Source organism: Sinohyriopsis cumingii, chromosome 4, assembly GCF_028554795.1.
Source record: "Sinohyriopsis cumingii isolate HCF-2022 chromosome 4, ASM2855479v2, whole genome shotgun sequence".
NCBI lineage: Eukaryota > Metazoa > Mollusca > Bivalvia > Unionida > Unionidae > Sinohyriopsis > Sinohyriopsis cumingii.
Window position 1 is genome coordinate 126,833,120 of NC_142964.1, and position 23,888 is coordinate 126,857,007.

General features: G+C 36.1%; 1 protein-coding gene across 1 annotated transcript; it reads left to right on the forward strand.

Annotated features, from left to right (window-relative positions):
• Positions 1–15,388: 15,388 nt before the first annotated feature.
• Positions 15,389–19,542, forward strand: LOC149802069 (serpin B3-like). Its single transcript, XM_089954380.1, has one exon. It carries the CDS (start codon positions 15,936–15,938, stop codon positions 16,407–16,409), a length of 474 nt encoding a protein of 157 aa, XP_089810506.1. The 5' UTR covers positions 15,389–15,935; the 3' UTR covers positions 16,410–19,542.
• Positions 19,543–23,888: the final 4,346 nt, after the last annotated feature.

Sequence of the window (23,888 nt, forward strand, 5' to 3'; positions counted from 1 at the left end):
TCAATTATACACGAACATAACGCCAATCCATATACTCATTAAACCAAAATAAACCCATCAATTATACACCAATATAAAGCCAATCCATATACGTTGTAACCTAAATTATACCCATCAATTATACACCAATATAAAGCCAATCCATATACTCTGTAATGCAAATTATACCCATCAATTATACATCGAAATAAAGCCAATCCATATACTCTGTAAGCCAAATTACACCCATCAATTATGCACCAAAATAAAGCCAATCCATATACTCTGTAACCTAAATTATACCCATCAATTATACACCAAAATAAAGTCAATCCATATACTCTGTAACCTAAATTATACCCATCAATTATACACCAATATAAAGCCAATCCATATGCTCTGTAATCCAGATTACACCCATCAATTATACACCAATATAAAGCCAATCCATATACTCTGTGATCCAAATTATACCCATCAATTATACACCAACATAAAGCCAATCCATATACTCTGTAATCCAAATTATACCCATCAATTATACACCAATATAAAGCCAATCCATATACTCTGTAACCTAAATTATACCCACCAATTATGCACAAAACTAAAACCAATCCATATACTCTGTAACATAAATTATACCCACCAATTATACACCAAAATAAAGCCAATCCATATACTATGTAACCTAAATTATACCCACCAATTATACACCAAATAAAGTCAATCCATATACTGTGTGACCCAAATTATACCCATCAAATATACACCAATATAAAGCCAATCCATATACTCTGTAACATAAATTATACCCACCAATTATACACCAATATAAACCCAATCCATATACTCTGTAACCTAAATTATACCCATCAATTATACACCAAAATAAAATCAATTCATATGCTCTATAACCCAAACTATACCCATCAAATATACACCAATATAAAGCTAATCCATATACCCTGTAATCCAAATTATACCCATCAATTATACACCAAATAAAGTCAATCCACATACTCTGTAACCTAAATTATGCCCATCAATTATATACCAAATAAAGCCAATCCATATACTCTGTAACCTAAATTATACCCATCAATTACACACCAAATAAAGCCAATCCATATACTTCTGTAACCTAAATTATACCCACCAATTACACACCAAAATAAAGTCAATCCATATATTCTGTAACCTAAATTATACCCATCAATTATATACCAAAATAAAGTCAATCCATATACTCTGTAACCTAAATTATACCCATCAATTATACACCAATATAAAGCCAATCCATATGCTCTGTAAGCCAAATTACACCCATCAATTATGCACCAAAATAAAGTCAATCCATATACTCTGTAACCTAAATTATGCCCATCAATTATACACCAAATAAAGCCAATCCATATACTCTGTAACATAAATTATACCCACCAATTATACACCAAAATAAAGTCAATCCATATACTCTGTAACCTAAATTATACCCCTCAATTATATACCAAAATAAAGCCAATCCATATACTCTGTAACCTAAATCATACCCATCAATTATACACCAATATAAAGCCAATCCATATACTCTGTAATCCAGATTACACCCATCAATTATACACCAATATAAAGCCAATCCATATACTCTGTAATCCAAATTATACCCATCAATTATACACCAATATAAAGCCAATCCATATACTCTGTAATCCAAATTATACCCATCAATTATACACCAATATAAAGCCAATCCATATACTCTGTAACCTAAATTATACCCACCAATTATACACCAAAATAAAGTCAATCCATATACTATGTAACCTAAATTATACCCACCAATTATACACCAAAATAAAGTCAATCCATATACTGTGTGACCCAAATTATACCCATCAACTATACACCAAATAAAGTCAATCCACATACTCTTTAACCTAAATTATACCCACCAATTATACACCAAATAAAGTCAATCCATATACTGTGTGACCCAAATTATACCCACCAATTATACACCAAATAAAGCCAATCCATATACTCTGTAACCTAAATTATACCCACCAATTATACACCAAAATAAAGTCAATCCATATACTCTGTAACCTAAATTATACCCATCAATTATATACCAAATAAAGCCAATCCATATACTCTGTAACCTAAATTATACCCATCAATTATACACCAAATAAAGCCAATCCATATACTCTGTAACATAAATTATACCCACCAATTATACACCAAAATAAAGTCAATCCATATACTCTGTAACATAAATTATACCCATCAATTATACACCAAAATAAAGTCAATCCATATACTCTGTAACCTAAATTATACCCATCAATTATACACCAATATAAAGCCAATCCATATACTTTGTAATCCAAATTATACCCATCAATTATACACCAAAATAAAGCCAATCCATATACTCTGTAATCCAAATTACACCCATCAATTATACACCAATATAAAGCCAATCCATATACTCTGTAATCCAAATTATACCCATCAATTATACACCAATATAAAGCCAATCCATATACTCTGTAACCTAAATTATACCCACCAATTATACACAAAACTAAAGCCAATCCATATACTCTGTAACATAAATTATACCCACCAATTAAACACCAAAATAAAGTCAATCCATATACTATGTAACCTAAATTATACCCACCAATTATACACCAAATAAAGTCAATCCATATACTGTGTGACCCAAAGTATACCCATCAAATATACACCAATATAAAGCCAATCCATATACTCTGTAACATAAATCATACCCAGCAATTATACACCAAAATAAAGTCAATCCATATACTCTGTAACATAAATTTTACCCATCAATTATACACCAAAATAAAGTCAATCCATATACTCTGTAACCTAAATTATACCCATCAATTATACACCAATATAAAGCCAATCCATATGCTTTGTAATCCAAATTATACCCATCAATTATACACCAATATAAAGTCAATCCATATACTCTGTAATCCAAATTACACCCATCAATTATACACCAATATAAAGCCAATCCATATACTCTGTAATCCAAATTATACCCATCAATTATACACCAATATAAAGCCAATCCATATACTCTGTAACCTAAATTATACCCACCAATTATACTCAAAACTAAAGCCAATCCATATACTCTGTAACATAAATTATACCCACCAATTAAACACCAAAATAAAGTCAATCCATATACTATGTAACCTAAATTATACCCACCAATTATACACCAAATAAAGTCAATCAATATACTGTGTGACCCAAAGTATACCCATCAAATATACACCAATATAAAGCCAATCCATATACTCTGTAACATAAATTATACCCACCAATTATACACCAATATAAAGCCAATCCATATACTCTGTAACCTAAATTACACCCATCAATTATACACCAAAATAAAGTCAATCCATATACTCTGTAATCCAAATTACACACATCAATTATACACCAAAATAAAGCCAATCCATATACTCTGTAATCCACAATATACCCATCAATTATACACTAATATAAAGCCAATCCATATACTCTATAACCCAAACTATACCCATCAAGTATACACCAAAATAAAGCCAATCCATATGCTCTGTAACATAAATTATACCCACCAATTATACACCAATCTAAAGCCAATCCATATACTCTGTAATCCAAATTGTACCCATCAATTATACACCAAAATAAAGCCAATCCATATACTCTGTAAGCCAAATTACACCCATCAATTATACACCAAAATAAAGTCAATCCATATACTATGTAACCTAAATTATACCCACCAATTATACACCAAATAAAGTCAATCCATATACTGTGTGACCCAAATTATACCCATCAATTATGCACCAAAATAAAGTCAATCCATATACTCTGTAACATAAATTATACCCACCAATTATACACCAAATAAAGTCAATCCATATACTGTGTGACCCAAATTACACCCATCAGTTATATACCAAAATAAAGTCAAAAGTTGTTTTTGATAATATCAAAGATATACAAGGTTGTTGTTTTTTTTTAATTGCCAGTATAACCAAATAGGAAAACTATTCTTTTTCTTTAAATTTAAACCCCATGCAAATTTCGAAACATTGGAGTACCTTCTTAAAACAAATATGAAAATTTCTGCAATTGCTATTTTCTTTTTCATAGTATCATGAATGATTTTCTCAGAAGAATGGTACATCAACATGGATGTATGTATAGATATAAACTAATCATGCTGGTTGTGCTTCTGGTTATGCAATATTCCATGGGGCAATAGTGTGTGAATGATCTAAATTATCATGATACTAGAAGGCTTTGAACACTGAAGTGAACTCAACTTAAATTTAAACATGTTATGTTAAATGAAGGAAACACATAATATGTATATATGTAAGTATAGTGCATCTATAATCACTCCTACCCTTTTTTGTTGGATAATGTGTTTGTATGTATGTATTGCATAAAACTCATACCCGTTTGTTTTATAGTAGGGTGATAGTGTGTGTGCTTGGATAATAATAAAAACGCGGGCGCTTGATAGTAAGGGTGTGTGTTTAGTATATAAAATATTGTGTGTTGGATAATATCTAAACAGTTTGATATTACATCTCCCGTAGACTCGTATTCGTATATATACAAGTATAGCATGCGTATATAAACTCCTATCCTACTACTTGTGTGTGATCGTATAATATGTTTATGTGAGGTATAAAGTGTGTATAAACACTCCTATCCTTGCCTACTAGTGTGTGATAGTATAATATCTTTATGTGAGGGTATAGAGTGTGTATAATAATCCTTTCCTTGCCTACTTGTGTGTGATAGTGTAATTTGTTTATGTGAGGCATAAAGTGTGTGTAAACACTCCTATCTCTGCCTACTTGTGTATGATAGTATAATATGTTTATGTGAGGGTATAGAGTGTGTGTAACGCTCATATCCTTGCCTACTCGTGTGTGATAATATAATATCTTTATGTGAGGGTATAGAGTGTGTATAACACTCCTTTCCTTGCCTACTTGTGTATGATAGTATCATATGTTTATGTGAGGTTATAGAGTGTGTATAAACACTCCTATCCTTGTCTACTTGTGTGTGATAGTATGATATGTTTATGTAAGGGTATAGAGTGTATATAAACACTTTTATCCTTGCCTACTTGTCTGTGCTATTAAAATATGTTCATGTGAGGGTATAGAGTGTATAAACACATGTACTCTTGCACGATATTATGTTTGTGTGTATATAAGTATAGCATGCGCCTATAAATACTCCTACCATTTTCATTTGCTAGTTAAGCATGTGCTGGAATATAGGGAGCTAGTTCAGATAGTGATCATAAAGTAGGTGCTGTTTGGTTGGGTGTGTATTTGGTTTGTAATCAAAAAGAGGCTGCTGGATAGGGTATGTCGTGTGTTGGATTGTATCTAAATATTTCAAATTTACATTCCCGTTGTACCCCTAACTGCCTCCAGCATGTTAACCGATGGCGTAATGTTAATTCCCGTTGGATCTCAAAAGTAGACAAATTTATAGGGCACAACGGGAATTTAACATCGGGAAGGCCCACCTCAAGCATGTTAACATAAAGACAATTTTGTCATAGATTTCCCTTACGTACCAAGTGTAACCAGTATTGAGGTCAGTTATAACAGTTTAACACGATGGCCTCTACTGAGGTCAGCCACTTCTAAGGTTATGTATATTCAATTTGTATTGGTTGTTTTTCTTTCTTCTTTCTTTCTTCTCTTTTTTGTTCATTATATGCCTTGGATAATTGTGTTTTGACTTGACCTTGTCCAAAATCCTGTTAATTTTCTTCCTGACCTGAATCATTGATTTGCTATTATTCTGTAAACAACTAACACATAACAAATAGTTTCCAATGAGTATGGGTTAAACATTAGGATTATTATCTTGCCTTGAGTTAAGGACATTGGGTTTATCAAAATTTATATTCTAATTATTGCTAAGATATTTTTGTTATAAACATTTGGAAACTTCTAGAGGGTTATTTTCCATTAATAGTGGCTTTAATTTTCAGAAAACGCTTATTATGATCTGAGGTCAAGTAGAGTACTATATAATCTTGATTTTCTAGCAATTAGTCATTCGTGCTTTAAGATATGTAACTGGGACATATAAAATTTCTTTTAACACTTCGCCGTTCATGTCTTTTAATTTAACGATGGGAAGATTGCGTGCACGCACTCATTCAGTGACACGCAACAATTCAGTGGTCTAGTTCTGTAAATGACTTTGTCAAAAGTGTGTTTCGTTTTTCCAATGCGCATCCAATTTCCTGTCGCCAACATACTCCGTTTCTTGGGGGCAGTAGGGGACTTTCCGAACAAGAACTCAAACACGGTCACTGGGGGCACTTCTTTGGGTGAGCACCCGATGCTCCGATTGTAAGATTGATAGTAAGCCTCGACCAAACGCGGTGCAACGTCGATGTACTTGAGGGTGTGCTGATGCGTAAAATATTTCCTCTTCCGTCTTTTTAAAGTGCGTTCAAAATGTTCCACAACGCTGCCTTCGGTTGTGAAAAAATTGATGTCTCTTTTCTTCAAGTCTTTTGGGAAAGTTTGGTTCAGAAATTCGGTGACTTTGGCTGTTTGCCATCGGAGAGGGTAACAACCTCTTTGTCTCAATACCAGTTTTAAGGTAAGCACTAAATCGTAGCTCGTTTTGGAAGTCAAAGACCCTGGGAAATTTGGAAAAGATGTGAATGACACCGTACAAACTATCTTAGCTGCGATTGTAGGTGGCCAAATGAGAGACATCAGTAAAAATCGGCTTGCGGTTGATGATCTATACCCTCCACTTCGGTTCGATGTTTGGAAAATTGTTGTCGAATGGGTTTGTGCAATATGTTTATGGCTTGATCGTGTAACCATTGTTGCATATGAGATAAGTTTTCACATTTCACATTTCAGTTGGGTTTTGGCAGCACGATACAGTTTGTGAACTGTTCCGTATCCTGCAAGATGGATAGGATTGTAGAAATTGGTGACTAAAAGATTACCAATTATTACTCCCTTCAACAAGTCACACACTGCTCACGGATGCTACTCATGTTTTATTGGGGCATACAACATGTCCGACGTGGCGCGAAAGTTGGAGTCAAGAGTATTGGTGGTGGCAAAGAAATCTCTTTTTTATCGCTTTCCTTGTTCACTTCCTTCTTCTTTTCCTTCGTTTTCACTTCTGTAGCAGAATAGGTCGACATCATCTTTTTAACCCACGCTTTGAGTTAATCTCGGTGGAGAGTGAAGCATGGGGTCAACAAGGATGTTGTAATCTCACAAGGGATGACAGCATAGGCGTTGAAAGACTTCTCGTGTGTCTTCATCCTCTGGCATCTTGTCCGCGACTGTCTTGGTCACTGGTGGTGCTTGTGGAGATTGGCATTTAATCAAGACCTTGAAATCTTTCAGAGTCGGTTTGGTTGTTTCGTCTGGTGAAAGAGTTGAAGACGTTGCAATATTTGACCGTACCGTTCAAATTGTTCCGTTTCTGACAAATCGATGCAATCAATCAACGATTGTAATTTGTGTTTTAACTGTGACATCTGCATCATATTAGGAGTCTGAAGTAAATGAAGGATCCGTTGTTCTTGCCAAAAAATGGAATTCCATCCATTGTTTGTAGGGCACTGAATCAGCTTTCGTCCTTCTTTGAGATTCCAAAGTACACATATGAGGTCTTTCCATAAATGTAGTACTTTTTATCCTCTTCTTCCTCCATAATTTTGGCCGCAAACTTAAACTTGTCTATTAACCCTCCAAATAAAGAAGATGACACTCCTTTGAGTAAGGATCATATCAGCATGGGTGCACCAACATCTTTTTTTTTAACGATATGTATTTTCTTTCTGACCATTTGGCGAAGAAAGTTTTGATGTTTTGCAAAGAGTTCTTTCTGGTGCTTAGACAAACGTACCGATCACACACCCTATTGATAATTGCTTTAGAAATTGTTTGAATGCGTTGCTTTTGCATGGGTGGATAGGCTTTTGACAGTACTGACAACACGTGCAAATGCTTGGCCTGACGAGGAGACTCTCCATTCTTTCATTTTTTTTGGCAGGAGATTTGTTGTGGTGTGCATTATGTTGTGGGTTAAATATTTGTCCTTTCAAGGGAAAAAACCTACTAAAGCTGACTGTCTGGCATAGGTCTTTTCTATACTAGAATGGATCTCCACTGATTGTCGATACGTCGTATCATCTTCATGATGGATATCACTCGACGTTGAGGGGTTTGCAGGGGACTAAATGGGGACTGCTCTTGCTTGGTTAAGTCCAGTAAATGTTATAACATTCCAGATCTCTCTTGCAATTCGATCATGGGTGAATGAAACTATTTAGCGTCCGCCGCTAAAGAAGATGTCGTTGCCGGAGGCGAAGTTCCTTGAGAAACGAGTTTTTACATTTTTTATCAAATTCGAAAAGACTTGTGTCATATTAGTTTTAGGTGGCATGCCGAACAATGGCGAAGTAGATGAAGCTGTGGAGTCACGGTCACCGAGGATCGTGGTTTGGGGGAGTAGGGTTGCATCCTGACAGCACCAACTCTCTTTCGGGTAGAAGCTTTATTATTTTGGGTTTTTCTTTTTTTTGGGACTTTTCTTTTTCTGGGGATGTGACCTGGTCGTGTTATTATTTGTTCTTTCGATGATTCGGGGAGAGGATTTGTTTCTTAAGGCATTAGGATCCCATCTTAAGAGGGAACGAATGATGACACCATCAAGAGAATCGTTGCCTCCAGGTTTCAAAATGATTTGCTTTTTTGTTTGAGTATTGATTTTTAGACCTGCAAGGTGTGACAAGGTCACTTTGTATTTGTTAAAAATGCCTTTGGTTTGGTGAGGGATGTGAATGATGCATTGAAATAACTGACCTGCTGTCACCTTAATCTATCGTAAAATTTCTTTGAGACTAGCCTGACTGACACGGGCACACACATGTGGATTTTATTTCGCGACTGATACTGTACAGGTTACGAATTAGTTTGGCTGAAAGATGAGACTGAGATAAAGTCTTGTTGACAATATGTGATCACAAACGAATTATAAGACGTTTTCATATTTTTTTTTCACGCCGATGGGAACGTATAAACTACTGGCCATCCGTCTGGCCCCAGGGTTTTATGCGCACATCATTACCTTCTATGGTGGTCGTAGTGGTAGAAAAGTGTCACTGTCGTGCTTAATCGATGTCGTAGAGTACGGCATTGATGAGATCGTTAGAGACAGCATCGCACTAGAGTTTCTCGCTGAATTTGAACACATAATTCACGTATGACTGTAAAGTGACTCATGTTTCTTGCTCTGTTTTTCTCCTCGTGAATTAAGTGTCGATCTTGGAAGTCTTCCCATTTACATACCGGGCAATATTGGCGTGTCCGAACGGTAAAGTCAAGTGGTTTGTAAGTCGCATTCGCTTCTGGTAGACGATTTTGATTTTTTTCTTCTTCCAAAAGTCGACAATTATTTGCTATTCGTAGGTAGTCTCTCTAAAGTGTTAATCCTCTCCAGACTTCAGAGCTCCTTTCAGTATACCAAAATTGACTACATGACTCGTTCGATGATTCACTGTCAATCCTTTGACTTTGCAGTCTGTGTGTATTTCTCCTTGATTGTCTCGGTATTCGTAACCGGACATTTTAGGACCGCCACTAACAAAACTGAGAATCTTGTTTTCGGGGCGATATATATATATATATATAGATGCAACTTTCTGTATCCAAGTACAAGACTCGATCTCCTCCCTGGTATAAGGCGTTGTACAATTTTAAGCGAGGGTAGGCAGCAATGATGATTTCAAAATTCATAGGTCAGAGCAAACTCTGGCTCTTCTTCGTAATTTACAGGGTTTCAAATCTTTGTTAACGACGTCCACCTGTTTCATATATTTTCTTTCAACATAAAGCATGTTGTAGTAGCGGGAGAGTTCTCCCAAGTACACCGTCTTTGGAAAACATGTTCGTTCCATTTTCGCCACAAGCAATTCATCATGACTTGGCAAACGAAAGTCTTCCTTCGTCCTTTTCGACGTGATCTAAAGCGATGCCTTCCTTGGAAAGGTACTCGTCTTTGAATTGAATTGATCTTCGAGAGTTGAGTACCAGAAAGGATAGCCGCTGCCTTCTTGTGTGAGTTTCAAAAAGGCATCGATGTAGTCCGGGAAAATGTCGTTGTGGATGTCATCATCCATTTGGTACTTTTCTGTCTTGTGAAAGTGATAATTTTCGTACTCTTCTTATACCTGGTATCCCAGTTCCAGAGCGGGAAACGATTCCACGCTGACAAACGTTCCTGTCGAAGCGCGTTCTTAATTGGCGTGGTGAAAAAGTTGGTCTGGTTACAGGTTTCAGCACAGGTACGACTCAAAGGAAACACCAGCTTTTCTTTGCATTAGTAGCGTAAGACAGGATGTTACATGTCAGTGGGAGGCAAGACTTTGCATTTGATCAAATCTTCATATTGTCGCATGTTTTTCATGTCGATGTGATCCGTCACCTTGTGTGGATGTACTGATGGAAAGTGACAATATCTGCACAAAAAAAGGATAGAGCGAACACAGGTCCAGGTATCTGATTTCTTCTCCTTAATCCTCGTCCGCGTCGTACAGCAAGCATGTGGCTTTCGTACGCCCTCAATATAAACCATCGCGTGGGTCGAGAGGGTCTACTAGGTTCTAACTTTCCACGATGCGCTTAAACTCGGGATCGGTTTTCAAACGGCGATCGCACTCATACCCTTACATTTCACCCTGGTTGGTATCCTACTTGATCTAACTTTAGGAGACCTTGCGAAGAGTTCTGGTACAATCGCTCTATGGCGCATTGTAATAATTCGTTTCTCTTGTAACGTAGAGAATAACAGATCGGGCAATAGTGAAATGTCACCCATTAAATTCATAGATGATCCTAGGTCTTCTAAGTCCCAGCCATCCATCGAATATTTTCCAATGGTCTTTCCTCCTTCTCAGTTTCGGATATAATGGATCCATTTGACTTCTTTTTCGCACAAGTAATGTAACCAGGCACAACTTTGGTCCGTTTGGGAAATCGAGTCCTCGAAACAACAGCGGTCTGCGCACCACTTGAGGGTGGACTTTTGACGTGTAGCGTGGAGCCAAGACGTCTTGCAATTATTGCGTTTCAGGAATTCCACAGACCATGCCTTCGGAAGGCCTGCCTGATTTAACATAAGTTTTGCTTCTCTCTGTTGTTTGCCTCCGTCCGATTTTCGAATGCTCTCCCAGGGTCCTTTCCAGTCAGCCGTGTCTTCTTGTCAGCCTTCGTCCGCCCCAAAACGATGGCTCAAGCTAAACACATCCATTCGTGGTCGTTATTAATTTGCACGATATTGTGTTTGGTGCTGCAAAGTTTGACCGTCAACAACACGTTTCTGCTTTGCCCGCTTTCTTTCGGAAGGAATGCGTGAGCCACGTAAAGTGTTACTCATCCATTGATGATGTGAAACGTATCGTTGGATTGCTGCACGCATTGAATCATATCGATGACTTTAGAAGGTGTAAATTCTGACGGTCTGCTTAACTCTATCCAGATGGGGCACTTCAAATTATCGTGATAAATGGCAAGTCTCAAACGATCGTCTTCTTTGTCTCGGCATTGTTGTTTTAGTGTGGTTTAACAAGGAATCCCACAAATCGGTGATGAAGCTTTCTGATTTCGAAAGCGGCACTTTGGACTTGATATCTTTAAACTTCACCGTGCAAATGTACGCCGTGGTTCACAATGTTCCTGAGGAGTGTTTTTCTGTCTCTCAAATGTGGTAGTACTTTTCGGGTGCAACTGGCTGACTTTGCTTGGATGTAGATTCTCTCGGTCTGGGCGCAGTCGTGGAATGTGTTGATTCCGGCTCGCTCATGTAGTCTTCAAAATCGCTGCCATGGATCTGAGCCAAGAATTCAGCTCGTGTGCTAGGCGACATGTCACATTGTGGCCTCTTACTATCTTCTTCTCTCTCACTGAAATCGTGCGACTGTTTTACCTTGATTGAAATTTTTTATTTGACTAGGTTTTACAAGCAACGGACCTATAAAGAGAGTGAGTGCCTTAGAGTTAGTGTAATCATTCAGTTCTCAAACAGTCAAGAAGATGGAAGAGCCAACACATATAGAGCTTCTGGTCAGAGCTTTGACGGGTGTCATACGAAAGTTTACTTCAGAGAGGACGAAGAACTGCTCCTCTTCCTTTAGAGATAAAGTCAAAGTACTTGCCACATCTGTCAGAAGAAAGGACAATGGGTTACAGAATGTCCACAACGTCAAGGCTAGAGAGGATTGAAGAAAAATACTTGTAATCATAGTCAGGAGAAAGGGCATTGTTCTTCAGAGTGCCCTAGTGAAAAAGAGAACCAATCAAAGAAAAAAAGAGTAGGAACAGAAGAGGCCTTCTGAATTCAGACGAACCCTCCGAAAACGAAGAAGAACCCAAGAAATTCAGAGAGAGAGAGAGAGAGAGAAAGAGAGAGAGAGAAAGAGAGAGAGAGAGAGAGAAACAATGGACTTTGTGTGATGTGTTGTGAAATTTAATTGTGATTTTCAAAAAGTGGGAATATACTACAATGAAAACGAAAGTGTCCTTTTGTTTTGGTTTTTATAATAAGGACCAACACGCACGCGCTCACACACGTCCATCATTTAAACTTGATGGGAAAACAGATTCAAGTTTTACTTGATTTCGCCAGCTTTGAGCAGTCTCTCTTTTATAGGGAGGTGGATGGCCTTGTAAAGGAACGTTGGGTGTTTATTTTTGTAATAACGAATTAACGAATTAGATACAATGAGCATTGACTGCCTTATACCCTTGCCACGACCAGGTCCTACTTCTTCGCCTGCTACTGTGGATGACGTGGTGGTGATTGCTGCTGCTTCAAATGGTCTCTCGGGGATAGTTAGCTTAGAGGTAGTGATGGCTGGGTTGGAATGTTTGACCCGGGGATAGTTAGCTTAGAGGTAGTGATGGCTGGGTTGGAATGTTTGACCCGGGGATAGTTAGCTTAGAGGTAGTGATGGCTGGGTTGGAATGTTTGACCCGGGGATAGTTAGCTTAGAGGTAGTGATGGCTGGGTTGGAATGTTTGACCCGGGGATAGTTAGCTTAGAGGTAGTGATGGCTGGGTTGGAATGTTTGACCCGGGAAGGTCTTTTCTCTTAGGTCGAGTAAAAGAAGTCTTTCACATTTGTCTCAGGTACCTTAATTCTGACAAAATGTTTAACAGCTCCGTCACTGTCTAACTTTCACCGTCCTTCTTTTCTCCTTCTCACTTTTTTGCTCTTCTTCTTCCTCTCGTTTTCTTCCTTATTCTTCTTACTTTTGCTGTTGAATTACATAGGCTTGTTCTGCTTCTTTCTGCTGTTGTAAAACCTTCTCTAATTATTTTTCTGCCTCTATCTAGTAACCTCCTCCCAGGGTAAAGAAGGAGAAGACGGTGAATGACTGTGTAAATGACTGCGAAGAGGCCAAAAAATAAAAAAATAAAAAAAATCGACTGAATCCCAATTAAATTCATTCTCTTCTGGAAGTATAACCGTGACTGTTTTGGAAGATTCATACCATCACTCCTCGTCTCCACCGCATGTACACCCTAATACACTTCACAGGGGCTCGTTACAAAGAAAATTAGGAGTTTCCGTCAATAAATCGAGGGCTGGGGGTCGAACCTGTAACAATATAACACAGGGGAAGACACGAGACTGCACCCATCGATATTTCCAACCCTGCTAGTTTATCCTAATTTCGTCTGCTAATTTCCAACTTAAGCCAGTCGTAATCAAGAATAGTTCAATTTTCAAAACAGCTCGAAACACGTCTTCCGTTTGTGACATAGTGAAAAAAAATGCAACAATTGTTCGCCGATTTTGACGCTTGGAGAAGTACCGGAAAAAAGTGCCGTTTACATTCGGATAGTCCTGGAATTCGCTATTGACCGAAAATAAAGAACAGAACAACCTACTCTCTCTCTCTCTCTCTCTCTCTCTCTCTCTCTCTCTCTCTCTCTCTCTATATATATATATATATATATATATATATATATATATATATATATATATATATATATATATATATATAGAGAGAGAGAGAGAGAGAGAGAGAGAGAGAGAGAGAGAAAATGTATGAGTTTAAATATGCATGCCTAAATATGTATGCGTATGTGTGTATGCATATCTAAGTATTCATCTTTTATTTTGTTTGAATATTTCTATGTGATAAATTTGATTTTATTGTCTGAATCAAACTTCTCGCTACTTATCACCATGCATCCATGTAACAAATTTTAACGTATATGTGTATATTTGCTTTTGGCTTATTGATTGATAAGATAATATATAATTTTTTATTCAGACTGTACAGTTTATACATCGAAATTAAAATATAAATATAAAATAAACGTATTTTAAAAATTAAAGATTATAGATATACTATGTACAAATATACAGACAAATCTTCTATGTTCAGCATTGTTAACAATGGAATTATGTAAGAGATTTAAAAAGTAACATGTTCCATCTATTTATAACAGGACAATGTAACCAAACACCATAGTTCCGCAGAGATTTCAATATACAGTTCTTACTATTAGATATTTTTGTAATTATTGAGAGCATATACATTCTCATTACTTTTTCATAACTGAATACATTATAGTTTATAAACATGTTGGAGGTATTGTTCAATCTTGGAAGGCTTAATAGAAAAAAAGACTATTATTATAACCAGTAAATAGTTTCCTTTTCATACATTCAGTAAAGTTTGTCCGCAGAGGAGCGCAATACATTGTGCAGCAATAAGATTTGCATAATCTAATTATTTTTACGTAGAAACTTCTTTGTTTGAATACACATAAATCTAAATTAACGCATAACTGACAAATAGAAACTATCGGCTCAATCAGCAGGTTAAATTGATGTCATAATTGACAGATATAATACTGTTGGCTCAATCAGCAGGTAAAATTGATGTCATTATTGACAGATATAATACTGTTGGCTCAATCAGCAGGTTAAATTGATGTCATAATTGACAGATAGAATACTGTTGGCTCAATCAGCAGGTAGAATTAATGTCATAATTGACAAACAGAAAACTATTGTGTCAATCAGCATGTAAAATTAATGACATATAATTGACAAAAAAAAATCTATGGCAAAATTTCGGGTATAAATGTGCTGCTGTTAGTGATGGACATTTCATGGCGTGGTACGGTACATGGTAAACGCTCAAATATTGATGATCGTGTTGTAAACTCTTTCACTTTCAGAACGATCTGCTTTTTTCCTTTAGATGACATTCTGCCTTATAATCGACTGTAAGTGTACATAGAATGCCACACTTAAAACAGCAAGCGTAAAATGATAGTTGTGTGACACATACATCTGTATATATCACCGTCATTCATAGTGAGCATGGCAGGATTCAGCTATAAATAAATCGTTGTCGATAAGAGAAAGGTATCAAAGGCACCTAACTGCTTGTCAGATAAACAACTACACGTTTCTAATTGAACAAAGTGCCGGTCGGAACTAACGTAATGAACTATGACGTAGCGTGGGGTTTCTTTGCGATGCGTATGGTGAGTACCATATAACTCTACTAAGAGCACCTGACTATCCGGCAGTTATTCGGGTGTTTTTATTTCGTTACCTTACTGACATATTTCCCATTACTGGATGAAGGGGGATTTGTTCTGGTGGCGCATATCATATGCTGATTAGAGTGTTGTCAGCTTTGTTGGTGTTGTTGTTGTTGTGAAGATCTGCAAAGACAAGATGGCCATATCGAAGCAGCTCACTATAGACGTGCCACCTCTAGGTTTAAATGATGACTTGACGAGAACGAAGGAAACAATTTTCTGTCTCCTTAAAGCGTGTGCGCAGCCATGTTGCTGGCTCATTTAGTTGCCAAAGGAGACGCTGAAGCGCAAATAAGGAAAGCCCTTGGGCTGGACCAGATGGATGTAGAGCTGGTTCACAAGGAATTCCAAAAGTTGAGAAAAGTTCTGAATAAGAAAACTGCTGATAGATCGACACTTGTCATTGCTAATCGTATTTTTGCCACGATGGGGCTATCTGTACGAAAGGACTATACGGAGAAGTCCCTGCTTTATCATGGTAGTGAGATTGAGTGCTTGGACTTTGCTGGCAAGTCAGAAAAGTCCCGACTTCGTATAAATACCTGGGTTGAACAACAGACTCGTGACAAGATCAAAGATTTGCTTCCGGTTTGGGGAATTATTTCCCTGACCCTGGTGGTCCTGGTGAACGCCACGTACTTTAAGGGAGACTGGGACACCAAATTTGACCCCCAGAAACCGAGAAAAATGAAATCCATAGTTTTACGATTGAGACTGTAAAAGTTGATATGATGCAGGATAAGAGGAAATGTCATTTCCTAAAAAAACAACGAGCTGAAATACCCCGCTATTATATTACTGTATAAGGATATGAATCTTTTAATGGTGATTGTACTTCCATACGAAAAATAATGGCTGAAGGTTGTTGAGAAAGCCCTTACTGCGCATGGTCTTAGATCCTTTTGCGAAGATTTGGCACATAGTGGCAGTCCTGAGGTCATCATAGTACTGCCAAAGTTCAAGATGGAGATCATATATGAGCTGGCTAAAACTAAGGGTGTAACGATATACCGATTTACCGGTAAATTGCGATAAAAAAATTCCCGAAACGGTATATCGCGATACGAGCATAGTAATACCGGTATACATTTTTTTGTTCTTCACCAACATTAGTCCGTCCGGAACTAGCTTTGAGCACACCAATGTCTTTTATTAGGCTTAACTTAATTACCAAAATGACGGCTTCTGTGTATGAGCTAGTGAAGAACCCAAGAGCAAAGAGTTCTGTTTGGAATAATTTTTCACTAAAAAGGGAGGCTAGCACTAATTTAATTGACAAAACTGTCGCTGTGTGTAATATGTGCAAAACCGAAATCAAGCACGCAGGCGGTACGACAATCCTCTCGACTCATTTACGGCATCACCATCCATCAGTACTTTCCACAAGTACTGTGCAACAGAGTGACACAACCTCTAAAGCAACAGCCGAAGGTTCCATTAAAAGATTAAGTATTGTTTTAGATCGACAACCAAAGATTGCGGATATGCTAGGTGCACAGACTAAATACAAATCTTCATCACAAAGGTCCACAGCTATCACTCGTGCCATTGCTAGTTTCATCGTTCACGATTTGCGGCCTTACATTGTTGTATCAAACAAATGATTTTTAAACATGGCATCGGTGCTTGATCTACGATATGTTGTGCCATCTAGACAGGTATTCTCTGCGAAAATTATCCCAGATATGTATTTACAAGTCATGGAAGACATAAAAGCATGCTTGCACTTAGCATCTAAAGTTGAATTAACAACTGACAGTTGGACTTCCAACAGGTGCAAATATTGGTGCAGTTCTGTGGTCAGCTGTTAATGAAAGGGGAATTCCATCCAATCATCCACTGGTAACTTACAATGCTTCAGACATGGCTGTCGCAGCATCAGAAGCAGGATGTAACCCACATACAGGTTGCTATGCACACACTTTAAATTTAGCTGCCCAGAAAGGCCTAAAAGTCAATGATGTTAGCAGACCTCTTGGCAGTATCAGAAGATTGTCAGCGTTTGTCACCGCAGTGCAGCTGCTACAGGAATACTCAGCGGCAAAATTGAGCTCCTAAACTTACCGAAACACAAACTAATTCAAGATGTTTGTACCCGAATGAACTCAGCAGCTGACATGATTGAAGGGTTTCTGGAACTACAACCAGCTGTATATGCTGCCCTAACCAGCAGAGCGGTGCGCAGTGTAAACAAAGATGTAAGTACACTGGGAAGCTGCTGTCCTTACTGCTATGATGTCTGCACATAGTTGCATGCTGTTCCATCCAGAAAAATACATTGCAGATCACCAATTCCTGTTTCTGATACAGTACAATGACACGGGGTCCATTAAGAGTATTGGGCGGTAAGCAAGGTCACCACAATAAAACTGCAGGACCATGGATCAGTGAACAAAATTTCTGTATCCCAAAATGTACGCCTTTGATACCAGCAAAATATTACTGTATGAAACTTGTGTATAGCTTTTGCCTTTTGTATCCGCTTCTCTCCACTTCAATGTTACTTGCAAACTGTAGCTTTGTTTATAATGTGACCGCACATCTAGGTTTTCTACATACTTCGGGCTTTTAACCAGGCTTGTAGATTTCGAGCAGTAGTGATTTTTTTTCTATTCGATTAATATTACAGAACGATCCCTCTTGCATTCATACTCGGTAAGAAAGAATGTTTGGGGAGACAACTTGTATTAACAAATTTACTTTGGATTTCCTAGTTGAATCTCCTTTTAACGAGTTTGTCCATCTCTTTCAAAACCTCGACCAGCAGCTGTTATTGTAGGACCACGCTCCAGTAATGTAATGGCTTTAAATAAAACTATAGTGTATATCATAATGTAATGTGAGTATGTCTTGTAAAACACACACACACACACACACACACACACACACACACACACACGCCTGTCTTTTGTACATGCATACCAGTGTTGATAATTTACTACAGGTAAGGTCAGAGCATAGTGAAGGTGGACTTTAAGGTCATTGTAAGTACCATAAAGTCTCATTTAAGGGCGCCTTCTCTATGACAGAGGTCATTTTCACAGATTCCATTAGTGGATTTATTTATGATAATGTTTGCACTGTAAAAGAAAAATAGAGCTTACGGATGTCAACTTGTGGCTCCAAATGCACATACTGAATTTTGTCATATGCCATAAATTAAGCCACTGGACAGAGCGAACCCAAAGAATGAAATGTTCATCCCAGAGAACGTGTGTGTGATAGAAATTGGGGTTAGGAAAATTCTAAAATGTTTTCAAGGCTAAAATCAAGATTTTAATTTTTTTAAAAATTTAAAAACTCAAACGAAAACAAAACAAACAAAAAAGACCTGAAAATATTTATTTTGTTTAAAAAAAAAAACTTTTTATTCCATATAATTTTCCGATTACGTGACAAACTTTTACTTGCCCGGGAAATTTTTAACTTCTCCCCCCTCCCTCAGGCCACATCGGATCGTCAACCGTCTTAGATGTAGACTGTGCTCTTTTACAATGCGCTGAAAAGGTGTGTTACTATTACCTTAAATAAAATATAGTACTCAACCTAAATTCTTGTCAGGTTTATTTTTTCTCTTCTTGGATCGAACACTATTCCCACTCAGTTTACGTTAGATGTTGCCTTATCATAATTCAACATAACTAAGCTACCTGATACTGACATAAAAACATCCTATTAACGTGAATTTATATATTTTCTATCGGCTATTCGCATTTCTACTGGAACCATAACATAATTAGACCTCATAGATAAACCATTACACCCCGCTGTGGGCTGTAAATTACTAGCTGACTATGTTAGTCGGCACACGTTCCTAGTGTTCACACCATCGATTGTCCGTTGAAAGCAATTCACAATTTAATTACACAAATGGATTAATGGACTTCATTCCTTGTTCTAAATACTTTACTTTGCTAATTAGCAAGGAGAAGAGATAGTGGCGATTCTCTGATGATAAGCGAGGGAGGGCTCGGGAATGCACAAAGATGTTGGCTCAATCACATACAGTATGCATTGATGTAAGTTTGTACATCTTTGTGCATTCCCGAGCCCTCCCTCGCTTAACATCAGAGAATCGCCACTATCTCTTCTCTGGGTCCGGGTCTCTCAAATTCTTCCAGACCCACGTTCCTTAGCCAATTTATTTAACGAGTGAAATTTTTCATTAATTCTCTTCGGAATCCGCCAGACTTTCCCCTCGGCAGATAAACTTGGACTCCTAGAAAATCTTTGTATGATACTTATATTGGTAATTCATTCATTGCACTTCCAGAAGCTGGTATTGTCTAGTCTGGCAAAATTCATTTTCCCTATTTTATTAGCTGTTAGGGATAGTGTACTTTAGACTAATTCAGTTATTATGTACTTTTGAGAGAGTGACGTATGTAAGGTGAAGTTGTTTGCATTTAGAACATGCACAATGGAGAGAATGTTGGCATACCTCTGTGCCACATTAACATAATGTGGATGCTATTTCTTTGGATATTGTACCTTTGGAAATTGTACATGATCTAAGCACACTGCTAACTAAAATGACTGATTCCTTGTGCTAAAAAATCAGCCTGAATTAGTCTAAAGAACACTGTGCTTTGCTCCTGTAAACTTATTAAATGCTGGTTGAAGGTTGTAAGAATTCCTTCAATTCGCCACCCACACCAATGCTATTTAATGTTGAAAAGATTAGACGAAACTAACCGTGTCACCTGGGCTACCAAAGTTAAAGACAAGCCATTTCTCTTCGGTTTTGGGTATGTCTGGCTAAATCAAGAAGTTGGAGAGGAAAAACAATTTTTCTCACTATTTTTGCAAAGAATTAAGGATTCTATATTCAAAAACTGGCAAAGTGATATTAGCAATTTACCTAAATGTGTATATTATAGCATGCATAAAAAAAACAAATTAGAACTGGAAAAATACCTCTCATGTGGATTATATTTTTTTAAATTAAGTTACTTGCTAAATTTAGGTGCTCAGCGCACACACTGAAAATAGAGACAGGTAGGCATGACAGGATTGAGAGAAGTAATAGGTATTGTGAACTATGCCACGAAAATAATGTTTATTTGGTGGATGTATTCCATTTTGTTTGTGTTTGTCCAGCTTATGGCCATTTAAGAACAAAAAACAACTTTAAGGACGTTTATTATTTCTATCTGTCTGTAGTCATAGTCATATAGTAATTATTTGCTTTAATATTTAATTTCTTTACGCCATGGCGCACATTGTATTTACTTATATTTTGTATCATGGGCCGGTGGCCTAAATTACTGAATAAGGTATGCTAATAATAATAATAATAATAATAATAATAATAATAATTTTTAAAATAATAATAATAATAATAATAATAATAATAATAATAATATTATTATTATTATTATTATTATTATTATTATTTCGCTTATCGAATTGTATAGGATACTGTCAAAATTAGACATTGGTATGCATTTTGCATAAAAATACTTAAATATTGATAAATATGTGATGCCTTTAATAAATACAGCAATGCAGATTGCTTGTACATACAAAAATCCATTTGTCATGTGAAGTGAGTGTTGCCCATACTAGATGACAGGTTGCGCACAGTAGAAGAGGAAATAAGCTCAATTAAATTATCATTTTATAACTTTCATGATTAAATTATTTAACTTTTAGAAAACTTGTTGGATTTGTTTCTTTCCGTTACTTAACTAATCACCATAAAGTCGTTATATATATATGGCAGAAAGGTGGACATTTAAAATTTATATGATTCACGAGCCCCCCCCCCCCCCCAGTCGGCAATGCCGACAGCCTAAATACACGAACAATTCAAGGTGAAATATATAACAATTGAATCAATCTTAATAATGAATCAAACTATTCAAGTAATTTTCCAATTACTCTTCACTCATAAATTAATACATTAGTTGGCATATTAACACATGTCCTTCTTTGTTTCATCACTTGAGAGTTAACGTTCTAATAAGAGAGCTTCCCTTCAGTGAGTAGTACCACGTGATCATCTGCATTAGTTTCCATCTTCTTCTATTCTCCCTTCTTCTTCTCTCCTACACTCTTCCTGTACCGCTTCTTGTGCTATTTCTCCTTTCTCCTCCACTCTTCCTGTGCTAATACTTGTACTCTTTTCCTTATGCACCCCTGCTGTACTAATTCTAGCACTTTCTCCTTCCCTCTCATGGGATTTCAGTGCCGTCTCTTACGAGTACCCCGGGAGCTTCCTGTAGAAAGTATAAAGGACGTGCATCCTGTTCTCCATATACTAATCTTCGTAATCTACGAATCTCTCACGGACAAATAGCAAACACTTTACCACGCACTTCTCACAACTAATGTCTACTTATTTCATACACGCCTCGCCCCACATACAAATACTGTTACTTACTAAGTTCCGTAGCACATTCACCATCTAAATCTTAGATTCTGACAAAGCAATATGCCGATGTTACGGTAATCTTTCACACTGCCTGTGTCCTACTAATTATAGTGTGATACATAGAAATACGTAAATGCACATGCATAAAAATCCACTCTGTCTACGTCGCATAATTCTTAGCCTACATACTGATATATGCAAATAAACATTCCAATTCAATTTTCTAAAAGATTCAACTATACATTATGATGTAATATTCTCTGAACAAATTATACAATATGTTAGGTTCCATGCCCTATATAGCATTATCATACAGGTTAATGTTACTTATTCACATTTTTAAAATATAAATATAAAATATAATCAGAACGAAAAGTGATGTCACTGGATTCTACGGAGAATGCTTGATATTACTAACAGAACATTTTATAAATGCGAATAAGTAGCATTAACCTGTACGATGATGCTATTTATTCATATATTATTCATACAGGTTAATGATATGTATTCATATATTATTCATACAGGTTAATGCTATTCGTTCATTTATTATATACAGGTTAAAGCTATTCATACAGGTTAATGCTATTTATTCATATATTATTCAGACAGGTTAATACTATTTATTCATTTATTATATATAGGTTGAAGCTATTTATCCATATATTATTTTTACATGTTAATGCTATTTATTCATATATTATTCATTTATGTTAATGCTATTTATTCATATATTATTCATACAGGTTAATGATATTCATTCATTTATTATTCATACAGGTCAGTGCTATTTATTCATATATTATTAATGCAGGATAATGCTATTTATTCATATATTATATACAGGTTAAACTATTCATGCAGGTTAATGCTATTTATTCATATATTATTCATACAGGTTAATGCTATTTATTCATATATTATTCATACAGGTTAATGATATTAATTCATATATTATCATACAGGATAATGATATTCATTCATTTATTATATACAGGTTAAAGCTATTCATACAGGTTAATGCTATTTATTCATATATTATTCATACAGGTTAATGATATTAATTCATATATTATCATACAGGATAATGATATTCATTCATTTATTATATACAGGTTAAAGCTATTCATACAGGTTAATGCTATTTATTCATATATTATTCATACAGGTTAATGATATTAATTCATATATTATCATACAGGATAATGATATTCATTCATTTATTATTCACAAAGGTCAATGCTATTTATTCATATATTATATACAGGTTAAAGCTATTCATGCAGGTTAATGCTATTTATTCATATATTATTCAAACAGGTTAATGATATTCATTCATATATTATTCATACAGGTTAATGCTATTCATTCATTTATTATATACAGGTTAAAGCTATTCATACAGGTTAATGCTATTTATTCATATATGATTCAGACAGGTTAATGCTATTTATTCATGTATTATTCATACAGGTTAATGCTATTTATTCATATATTATTCAGACAGGTTAATGCTATTCATTCATTTATTATTCATACAGGTCAATGCTATTTATTGATATATTATTAATGCAGGTTAATGCTATTTATTCATATATTATTCATACAGATTAATGCTATTCATTCATATATTATATACAGGTTAAAGCTATTCATACAGGTTAATGCTAATTATTCATATATTATTCAGACAGGTTAATGATATTCATTCATATATTATATACAGGTGTGAAGTGGCAAATTTTATGTCGATCTAACAAGAATACATTAGTTGAGACCAGACAACCATTAATTAGATTTATGGAGACAGGCGCGTATCATAT